Below are 11,887 nucleotides of genomic sequence, written 5' to 3' on the forward strand. Positions count from 1 at the left end.
TTACTGGTCCACAGTGCATGGTACAGAAGGGTCTTTCTCATCCCCATGCATGGTGTAAATCACAACTAACTTTAAAGTTATCTACCCTACAATTTTAAAAGCAAACAATGAGAGACTCTTCTACATAATAGGTTATCTTGCTCCTGCAACCAGAAAGAAAGTGTGAAAGCACATTTTAAAATCAACATTATGTTTAACAGTGAGAGGCTTTTGAGTAGCTGAGGCCTACTCGCAGTTAGGCCAATCTTAAGAAAGCACCTTTGGTTAACATGAATATTGTATAAGCTAAATTCTTATACTTCAATTACACAAAATATGGCTTCTTTATACTATTTATCCAAACATTAAAAAACAGATTAACATATGATTAATAAAGATTATAACGCATTACAATTTCACTGCGCAAGAGGATTTGGGTGGGGTTTGACAAAAAGAGTAAAAAAATACCAGGCTGGGAAGCAACATCTGAGCTGGCTAGGAGAGGAGGATACAACATAGAGAATGTGGTTGATGAGGATGTGCGTGAAAGCTGCACACAGAGGAGAGCAAGAAAACACATGCACTCCCGTAGAGCACTGGAAACAAAAGAAAAAGTAGTCTGGTGTGGAGCTGGAGAAGGATAGAAGTCATTCAATGAAAAGCTGTGCTCTAGGGTAGCACATACACTAGAAGGAGGAAGTACATTATAAAAGAGGCAGGCAAGTGAAATAGACAAGGAAACCAACCAGTGGTAAGCACTGAGGTGATCCAGACCCTGTGTAAGTATTGGTATTGTCCACAATAAACCTTCAGCAACAGACAGCTAAAAGCTGTCAGTAGGCAAGACCTAAAAACAAGCATTGGCAAAGCCAATATGTTTTGCCTTTGTTTTTTCTTTCGTATTCTATTTTACTATGTATGGATTATAAATATTAGATAAACGTTATAATAATGTTTGTTTTAAATTTGATGAACCATTAATAGTTGTTTATGTTGTGATGCATTTTGAATTATTAAACAACACAAATAACTATTAACGGTTTATCACACTTAAAGCAAACATTATTATAACATTCTAATATATATAATCCAGTTGAATAGTAAGATAGAATACTAAAGAAACAACAAAGGCAAAACTTATTGGCTTTGCCAATGCTTGTTAATTGTGTTTACCCCAGCAAATACCCCGGGTATTGGAATTTACCAATACTGCTTTGCTGTAGATTTCTGCAGCAGAAAAAATTTGGGGGTGTTGTGTTTACACCAAATCTTAGAATTTCAAACGCAGAAACTCTGGCATTTACTTTAAAAAATAATCTGGTTGAAACGGTATTAAAATGGGCAGCCACAGTACTAAATACATCTAAAATTCTATTTTTATCGTGGCTCTTGAACATTTTAGTATTGCATATAAGCCATTTGAACAACAAATGTTATGTGACACTTATCTGTTGTTTTCAGTTCTTCATTTTTGGTGGTTTCACTGACTAAAAATGTATACAACTTGATTTGGGCTGTAAACTCTTTATTTGATATTATTTGTTACACATCAAACAGCATGTATAGAGACTCCATTCCACGATGGCAACTCCATCTCATACGTGAAAGAAGTCAACTTGAGAAAGCACGTTTGTAACATTGATGCATGTTATCACCAGATTTAAAGTTCTGACTGATGGCTGTTTGACGATCGCTACGACGCAATGCAAGGGCAATTGTTTAATCAAGCATATAAAAACGCTAATGATAAACTAACCTTAGGATCCTGTGGACAGTATATGGAGCCACAGAACAGTATGTTGAAGAAATACAAAAACATCTGCCAAAAATGAGTAAAACAGTATTGCTTTGTTGCAATTACTGTACAGACGTCTGTGAATTAACGTGTTATTGCCTTATTTTTTCCTTTCACCACACATTCTTGTAATGTTGCACAAATGTTTGATGCAAAAGGGCTGTGAATTTGTAGCACTGTAGCTTTGAAAGGACAAATTTTACACTGTTCTCCTGTGTGTGGTTGTGTTAACCCTCATTCTGGCAAATGGATCAATGCGTAACAATGCTAAACCACAAATGTTCCTGCATGGGGCAAAGAAGAAAGGAGACGGCAACGAAGAAAGAAGACTGAGAAGATGGTATGCAGAGAACATGGCATGTGGAAAAAAAGAAAGAAGATGGCAATGACAAAAGAAGACAAGACGGCATGCAGTGAAGAAAAAAGAAGACGGAAACGAAGAAATAACACAGGGAAGATGGCATGCAGCGAAGAAGAAAGAAGACGGCAGTGAAGAAAGAAGACAGCATGCGGCGAAGAAGAAAGAGATGGCAACAAAGAAAGAAGACAGAGAAGACGGCATGCAGCGAAGAAGAAAGAAGACAAGAGTGAGGAAAGAAGACAGAAGATGGCATGCAGCCAAGAAGAAGGAAAACGACAACGAACAAGGAACAAGGAAGACAGAGAAGACGGCATGCATTGAAGAAGATAGAAGATGGCAGCAAAGACAGAAGACGGCATGCGGTGAAAAAGAAAAAAGAAAGATAAGATGGCAGCAAAGAAAGAAAACAGAGAAGACGATATGTGCCCAAGAAGACCGAAGACGGCAGTGAAGAAAAGAAGACGACTTCAAAGAAAGAAGACTGAGAAGACAGCATTCGGCGAAGAAGAAAGAAGACAGCAGTGAAGAAAGAAGATGGCATGTGGTGAACAAGAAAGAAGGCAGCAGCGAAGAAAGAAGAAGTCAGAAAAGAAAGAAGACGGCATGCAGAAAGAAAAAAGAAGTACCTTCAGCGTCGTAGCCAGAGAAAAGGCCCTGGCCAGTGTCAAATGGCAAGTGTCCGGAAGGAGTACTTGGTCCCGAGGAAACCCGATGGCATGAACGGCAAAGAAGACAGCAGGAAGTGAAGCAGGCGATGTGCAGACAATGTACTGGCCAATCAGAAGCATGTAAATTAGAGCGCCGTTGGAGCTAGCCAGTGGTGAGTCCATGCAAGTAAAGGGTGGTTTATTTGCCTCTTTTAAAGTTTCTTTATAAACACAAGATTTCGCGAGTGAGCGCGCTTGCAGGTGAAACCTAAAAAGGGGTGGATTCCATCCTATTCGCTTTTCTACTATTCCTGGCTGAGGTGGGAGTTTATCTGTGGCAGCCCTTTCCAGTGTGTTATGTATTGTACCTTAGTAAGCAGAATGACTGTGAAAGATTGGGAATTAAACATCATAAAATCAGGGCCACACTCGGAACCTAAAACAGCTCAAAACTTGATAACACAGTGTGTTAGATCTATCTGACACTCTCCGAGCCTGGAATTGTTAATGTATGGTATTTTTAGACTGTGTTAAGATTTCTCGCTACTTCGCACTCTCTTGCTATTTTTATCTGATATCTCTCTTTTTCACTCCACCTTTCTCTCCTCCGCAACCCACGTTCTCTTTCTCTGTCTTGTTCTGCCTCCGCCCTATACTTATGTACTTATAATAGATGCACTAAAACTTATTTCGAGCACATCGCGTCCCTAATAATATTTTGTATATATATTTGGATTTTGTAAATAAAATCGCATTTCCTTTTAAGGAATTTTATTAGTTAAAAAATGACGTCCAATTCCTCTGTGCGCGGGCCTCCCGTTTTCAATCCTTTGGAGAGTCTGCTGGTGCTGCCACCGAATCAGTACAGCGAGAGGAGAACGTGCTTGTCTTTTTAAAAGGATTGAGAGCATTTGCCAAGAGAAACCCAATGGGAACACACCCTGAGAAGGAAACCACGTCTGAAAGCTTATTATTAAAATGCAGCCATTTTACACCACAAAATTACAGCACGGTTGCATTACAGTGCATTTCCAAGAAATCGTATGAGTTACTATCATTGTGAAATGTTAAATATTATTTGCTTGGGCTCCGTACAGCAAACCTATTAAATGCGCATGTTAGGTTCTTATCGCGTGATCAGAAGTGTGGCGGGAGGTGTGAAAACTCCAGGAATGCTTCCATAAGGTGTAGAAACTCGTGAAAATGTCTGACAGGCGCACGCGAGATGTTCTCTTTGCTTTTTCTGTACAAAAATAGACGACGTCGCTGTACGTCTCTTGCTCAGAAAGTGTTTAAACTCATAGACGTAAATGTATAGTAAGGAATGAGATGGAAAGAAAAAAAATTCACACACTTCCCGAAATGTGAATAAAGGTGCTTTTCATACAGGGGCGTAGCTTGGTCAGTAAGATAGGCTCACTCCCTACGCTACTGCTGTCCTGACAGTGCAGTCACAGATGGGAGATCAGTCAGTGTTTGTTGTTGGACAACACATAATCCAGACCTGAGCACATGATTCCTGACACAAAGTCCGGCGCTTTCTATGCATAGGGTTAAGGCTTTCGTATAGTACTATGGCAATCCGAGCAGGACGAGGTTTGTGAGCAGGCTAGAAAAAACATTACAGCAAAGCTGGTCAGGTAGTAGGCTGTTAAATTAGAAGAAAGATTTCTAATTACTTGTAGTTTAGTTGAATTTAACTTTATCCTTAAGGACTAGGGGCCTGATGTGTTACAGGGCGTCACCCATTCTGTGTCTATGGGTGTGTTGCTATGTAATGGCCCAACCACTTAAATATGCTATGCTATGTTGAATTGCATAGCACACTAATCTTGTGAGAAGGTATCCAGGTGCTTGGCTAGGTGTGTAAGTGTGTGGTCCCCAAGTTGCTTACACGAAGAGCCACAACTTCAACTTCTTGCAGAACCTCAAGAAGTGAGGGGGAGGCTCTGAGGTAGGTTGTTCCATGACTTGGGTGCGATGTAGGAGAATGAGTAACCTCCAGGTTTGCTTTTGCGGATGCAGGGAGTGTGTGCAAGTGAGAGTGAGGTAGAGCATATGTGTCTGGTGGGGTGGTGAAAGTGTATGCGTCTGTTCAGGTATTCTGGTCCTGTGTTGTATATGGTTTTTTATGTGGGCTTGAGAAGTTTGAATTGGTTGCGTTTGTGATTGGGAGCTGAAGCTTTCTGAGGTGCGTTGTGATGTGGGTGTGGCATGGGAGGTCGAGTATAAGTCTTGCAGAGGTGTTCTGGATGGTCTGAAGTCTGTGTAAGAGTTGTTTAGAGATTTCAGTGTAGAACGTATTGCCTTAGCTTCTGTGACGGTCCATCTGGTCTTCTGAGGCAACGATTTGAAGATGTTTTTCAGCACAGGATGTGGAAGCACGAGGTGCACACTGTGTGCACACTGCGTTGACTTCAAGCCGTCATGTTGAGCTTGCTATCTAGGATGATCCCTAAATTTCTTGGATGGTTTGTGGTTGTTTGTCCTAGCTTCAACAGCCACCAGGTTTTGTCCCATGGCGAGGTCTTGTTGCTGAAGACAAGTACTTCCGTCTTGTCAGGGTTGAGCTTCAGGCAATTGGTTCATAACCAGTTTGCTACAGTGGTCATTCAGTTGGTGAAGTTGGTTCTGGTGGTGGTTGTCCTGCCCTTGTCATTTGTGTTTTATTTTGGATTGAAGGGCATTCCAGTTCTTGTGGCTGTCAATGCATAGTCTTTATCAATGCAACATCATACTTTAACCAAAAAATCACACTTTCACCAATAGTTATTTAAGAATTATGCTTTGCCAGGAAAATAAGGGACAACTGTCAACCAATGTGTGACTCCAACTTTACCATTTCACATAACCATCTCCCCTTAAGTACATACACAATTATCTTCATTTTAGAGTTTGCCACTGAATAGCTATATTTAGGACCACGTTTTGCCATTTGACAAACCTTCCAATAACTTTCCAAAAAAAAGTATCATCAACCTCTGCTCCTTCCTGGAAAGTTTCAGGGTGATCCGTCAAGCAGGGGCCAAGAAGAAAGGGGTGTCCCAAAATGCATTTTTCCCATGCAATTTTCCATAGGAAAATTAGATACAGCTGTAGCTAAAAAGGGTTGAAAGGAATTACGTCAAGTCTGGCAGAAAGCTAGGTCTTATTTCAGAAAGCATGCTTTTTATGATTTGGTATAAATCCGTTCAGTAGTTTTTGGAGAAATTCAGTTTCAACATTTCAAAGCCATTTTAGGACTTGGGACTCAGCCTCCTGCCCTGAAAAAATATATTAAAAGCATAGAGAGAGAGGGTAGGGTTACCCTGCCCCACTAGGGGTGGAAGCATTATTTTTTCTAAAATGTATGGGGTAGGCCTGAGCCTTGGGGGAGGAGCAGCACAATATATTTTCCCTGCGAAGGGAGCATGCAGCCCCCTCAGTGAGCCTTTTCTAGGCCCTGGGGAGCCCCATCCCCTGAGGCTGATTCATTTCAATTGGGGAGACAGATGTGCAGCCCTTCCTTGAGCCTTTTCTAGGCCCCAGAGACCCTAGCCCCCTTGTATTGATAATAATAATTAGGTAAAGGCAGCGTTCTGTTCCCTCCTCCCCGAGCCATGTTGTGGCCCTGGGTATCCCATCCCACAGGGTCGGCTCAGTGACGGTATACCGGGAACCCATCCCCACAGAAAGGCTCCCACCAGGTGGGAGCACAAATGTTTTTCCCTGCCAAACAGAGAATTGCTTCCGCCTGGTGGAAGCAGAAAGAAAAGCTGCTCCCACTTAATGGAAGCAATGAGACTCTCCCTGTACTCTGGATGAGTGCTGGTATGGCAGCCATGGGCCTCTCCCCGCAGTCCCCAAAGTTAACAATGTTGTGAGGGGCATTAGGTGAGCACTGGGGCACCCCAGTGATTACAAAAAATAAATGTCATGTTGCCAGCTGCTGCGTGGCTGCATGGAATTGGGCTGTTTTCAGGGAGCCCAGGGAGCCGGCAGTGCCAGAAGGGTCCTGGGACCCACAATGGCCCCCAACATTAATAATGTTTCAAGGTGCCCTGGCTGCGCACCACAGCACCATAGAGGAAATAAAAATTACAAACAGCGTGGTGGGTTCCTGTCATTTGCAGGGAGCCTTTGGGCTGCAGGGACACTGAGGCTCCCACCGCTGATCCCACAATAGCTGTGGGAGTCCCACGTGGGACCCCAAAAATTAAAGAAATCAAACAGACACGGGCAGGAATAATCAAAGAGAGGCCGGAGGTGCTCATTTATTATTCAGTGTTCCTGGTAAGGAGCACCCTAAAATGCCGTTCATGAGCTAATTTACATACATTGAGCTGCCTGGTGGTGCCCCAACCTAGGCAGCAACACCACCAGAATGTTTTATAAGTGTTGTGGGGAGCTGCAGGGAGTGCAGCAGCTTCCCACAAATACTTAAACATCCTTTGTTTCCTGGAGTCCATAGAATATGAGCCCAGGGAACATTATTGATATTTGTAAGCAGTTCCAGAGCTGGAGCCTTTACTCTTCAGCTTGGGAATGCAGGGGCCCCTTGTGGTTGGTCTTATGACTGCATTATGTGGCCAGAGGACTTGAGGAGTGTTAAAAAAAAGACTGACACACATTTAATGTTCTTTTGGCGATAAATACTTTATTCCGATGTGTATTGACAAAACCAGTTGCTTTGCCTTTTGTATATGGGCAGTAACTTACATTTAAAAAAGATAAAGTGACAGTTATAACTTGGTATTAAAAAAAGCATTAGTGATTCACAAAAAAAAAGGTTAAAGTAATGTAAGAGGTGAAAATGTCAGTTAAAATATACCATTTTAAACTAAAAAGAAAACACTGAAATTCACCAGATATAATTATTTCATGTAACTATAACTCATGCCATAAAGCAACTATAACATGTACTCTCACCATGCACTGCTAATTACCTTACGTATTACATCATTCCTAATGTTCCATGGCATATTATCACTGCAACATCTGAAATTATATAATTGATAACAACACTGAATTGTGAGAGCAAAATTTAATGTTACTTTAGGGCATGCATTATAGTTACTTGAGATAACTATAGCTGGTGAATTTCAGTGTTTTTTAGTTTAAAATTTTATGTTTAAATTGACATTTTTATATATGAGAGAGAGAGAGAAAGAAATGAGGGAAATGCACATTTAACATATATCACAAAAGGGACTTGGTGGCTCCTCCCTCCCCCCTGAAAATAAGTAAACAATGCTGTTATATAAACAGTACAAAACATGATAAAATCACATTTTTATAAATTAAAGGGGGGAGCAGAGGGACCGCTATCCCCTCCAAAATAAATATACCATGAAAACATCATACTAAAAATATAAGTATGTCTGTGTGCATATATATAACTTATAAACCCAAGTATAGGAGAAAGGCACACATGAATAGGACTTTACTATTTTGTTTTCCTTACTATCAACAACAAAACCAGAATATAAATATATACGCATTTGTGTTAATATATATATTTACACATATATAATATAAAAACTAAATACATATGATATAGTTTGGAGGTATAGTTATAAATGTGTGAATGGAACTAGATATGTAAATAGAAAAAACAAAATTAAATAAAAAGGATGCTAAGGGATTTTCGACATGTGTGAAAAGATGTTTGATCAAAATAATGCACTACATAGGGAAACGATTGTATTGCAAAAAACGTTTTTGAAAAGTGTTTTTGCAAAAGATGTTTTTGAAAATGATGTCATCTCTAGAAAACTGTGAAACTAACCTCAGAGGATAAATGGGGAACTCACTCTTCGGGATGTCATTTTGGTGAAGAATTACGATGAGCTAGAACAGTGTCTAAATGTTCTGACGTCCTGTTTGCCATGGTTGATAACTTATTTTTTCTTCCTGCAGGTGGAAATACTTTGTGAACACCCACGTTTTCGATTATTTGTGGACGGGCATCAGCTCTTTGATTTTTACCATCGGGTGCAAACACTGTCGGCAATAGACACAATCAGGATTAACGGAGACCTCCAGCTCACTAAGCTTGGCTGAACATGAGCCCAACACCAAGGACCTTTGTGGCTTCGGTGGCGTTGCACTGCCAAAAGGAGTAGAGACAGCCAGGGCAGAACAACAGCGAACGAGCCACACTTTCTGTCCCTTTCAATGAACAGATGAATTGAACTCTTCTCTTTGATGTCACCAAGAGTGCTGTCAATTAGTAACCACACAGACACTTGTACCCCAACAAGACGTGCACCTGAGATGGCAGCGTTTCAGGCCATTCGTGATTGATTTAGTGTCTGGGGCACGGTACACAACAACTATCAGTCCCCTCAGTTTCTCAAAGATAAACTACTAATACCAGTCCGTGATATGTTTGCCCAAAGAGGGATTGCTAATAACTGCTAATGTAATATAGCATACTTTATATCACAAGCTCTCTTCCTCCTTACCAAGCTGGCACTTAAAAAGACATTATCACATGTTCCTTGTCTCTTCTCCCCAAACCTTTCTGTTCAAAAACAGGCCTTCTCTCTCTCCTTCATCCAGACCTTCACTCACTGGTCCTTTCTGGGATTTGTACCTTTTACATTACCCTTCCCTTCATTACAAGGCATGTTTCTCGGCTCTCAATTCTCTTGTGACTAGTAATCTGTCCCTCTTCTCTGTCCACATGTCCCTTCTCTTCCTGTTCCTGGCCCCTCCCATACCCCTCCTCTCCATTAGTGACAGGTCCCTTTCTGTCCTCACACTGTCCCTCCACTCATCACGGGACCTCTGTCCCCCTGCACCGCCCCTTCATTTATCAAAGTTTTCCGTGTACCCTCACTCTGCTCCTTCACCCATCTTACCTGTTTCCTTTTTTTTTGGTAGTACGCCGTATACATATTTATGACATAACATGAAAGTATTATTTCAGCATGGAAGATGACCAACAAGCACAAGGGGTAGATTTTAGTCAGGGTATTTGCATAGAATGTAGCTCTTTGAATGGTGTTTTGCACAGTGTACTTTATACAATGTTTAATGCTCGTTTCATGCATAAATTATTTATATAATTGTCAGTAGAACTAGGATAATGTGCAATGTGGTTGGAAAGTAAATCTATATGAAATATGAATGTAGTAATGTGCTGGGTTCATTGAGTAAAGGTAATAGAACACTCAGTGAACCTGCCACTCGGTCTTAAATCCTGGAGCTGGTGACGTGTAGCTTAGATTACGTTGGTAAAACACAGTTTTTACTTCTTGCTACCTGCTTCTGTAATGTTTGTTTTTAGTATTTAAAATTCTGCACAGTTGCTTAAATGCTGCCATTTTCTAGTTTATAAAAACACAGGCAATGTTTCGAAATGAGAGTATATTCTTAAAAATAAAAAGCAGGAAACAAAACGTTTTATCCTGACGAATGGTGCTCTGCCAACAATCAATCTTATTGCTCAAGGGTGGATATGAAGATGCTTGTTTTGCTACTTACAGTGTAATGTTAGTATATCAGAATATCAGGTTAAATAATATTGTGCTACTACAATATTGAGGCAAAAATGTGCAAACCGAAAATATTCTGGATGTAATTGTATGTAGGTAAGCATAGATGTACTATTTTTAACATTATCACCATACCTTGAATATATATCATGTATATGTGGTGTGTATAGTAAACCTATAATTACCTACATATTCTTATCTTGTCAGTACTTTGGTCGTTGTTGCACAGTTAAAACTCGATATTCCTGTACCATACCCAATGTTATTGATATCAAGGGTGCAAGTGGCAGTGCAAGTTTCTGAATGTACTTGCCTCGCATGGAAAACTATCCTGTTAACTCATTTCATTGTTCAGTGAAGTAAATCGAATTGTTCTTACTGCCAGATGTATGTCATATCATCGAGAAAACTCTCGTGATGTTTAAGATGTCTGTGAATCATGTTTGTTCCTATGTATTTCTGTGGTTATTAGTGCTCAAACTAAGAGCCTAATTTAGAGTTTGGCAGACAGGTTGCTCCATTAAAACCTGTCGGTTATCCCATGTGCCGTATTACGATCTCCATATGCTATTATGGGATCATAATATGGCGGACGGGATATCCGTCGCGTTTGTGAAGGAGTAACTCTCTCCGTCAAACTCTAAATCAGGCCCTAAGGCATGGCTTGTCAATGCAAGAAATAGAAAAATCCAGTTGAGTTTTCAGAGTGACCAAAAACATTGTACGTCATCTGTATTGAAATGCAATATATGTCAGCTTTTCTCGCACATTTTAATTTGGCATATCCTTAAAACCTGACTGGACTTTACTATTTGTTAGGATGACAAGGTGAGTCCCGATGCAAGCTTGTAGTTGACACAAAAGAAGCACCCTTGCTCTTATCCTGTCTTGATTGATCTGTGAACATTTCGATGTGCAGTGCACTCTTCAAAACAAAGAGCACTCTGCTTCCCTCAGGGCAGTGCATTGTGGTGCAAAGTATCCAGTTACAATCCTATAAAGTCAACCTATTTCCGTTCTGGGCAAGGTTACAAAATGGTCAGCATCCCACACGAAATAGAAAGGCAGTCTTAGAAGTTAGTAGCTAGACAGAAACACACCCAACTTCAGGATCACTCAAAACGTATTAGAGTTGTGAGCAGGGCTGGCTTTAGCGTTGGTGGGACCCCGTGCGACAGTCTTTTTTTGGCACCCTCCCACCCCATGACCACCTCCTCATCCCTCACTGCCCCTGCAAATGTGCCACTCATCTCTCCATATCCCCTCTTTCACATACATTCATTTGTTTTAAAGCGCTTGTAAAGGCTGGCTTTACTAATCCACTCAGCTAGCCACACAAAATATAATTCTGTTCTTTCCAGCAGGCATATTAACCCTCTATGCTACTTTATGGCTTGTCAAAGCTGCCGCTAGACAAACCTCTGATCTCTCTGTCTAGCAAGAACATTAATAACAGAGGTATCTTGACATTTGGATTGCTTCATGAAGGCTGGACACACAAGAAACGTTTCAGCAGGTGCTTTTAAATCACACGTTTCGTAAGTTATTGCTAAACACAGCGCCCCCTGAGGTCAGCACCCGGTACGGCCGCACTGCCCTAAAGCCGGCCCTGGTTGTAAGGTAT

General features: G+C 40.9%; 1 protein-coding gene across 1 annotated transcript in view; it reads left to right on the top strand.

Annotated features, from left to right (window-relative positions):
- Positions 1 to 10,189, top strand: part of LGALSL (galectin like) — a 48,233-nt gene extending 38,044 nt beyond the window's left edge. The window contains exon 5 of the mRNA XM_069234246.1: positions 8,681 to 10,189. Coding sequence (XP_069090347.1) covers positions 8,681 to 8,824 — 144 coding nt within the window. The 3' untranslated portion in view covers positions 8,825 to 10,189. The remainder of the gene's footprint in view (positions 1 to 8,680) is intronic.
- Positions 10,190 to 11,887: the final 1,698 nt, after the last annotated feature.

Source organism: Pleurodeles waltl, chromosome 5 (assembly GCF_031143425.1).
Source record: "Pleurodeles waltl isolate 20211129_DDA chromosome 5, aPleWal1.hap1.20221129, whole genome shotgun sequence".
In the NCBI taxonomy this organism is placed as follows: domain Eukaryota; kingdom Metazoa; phylum Chordata; class Amphibia; order Caudata; family Salamandridae; genus Pleurodeles; species Pleurodeles waltl.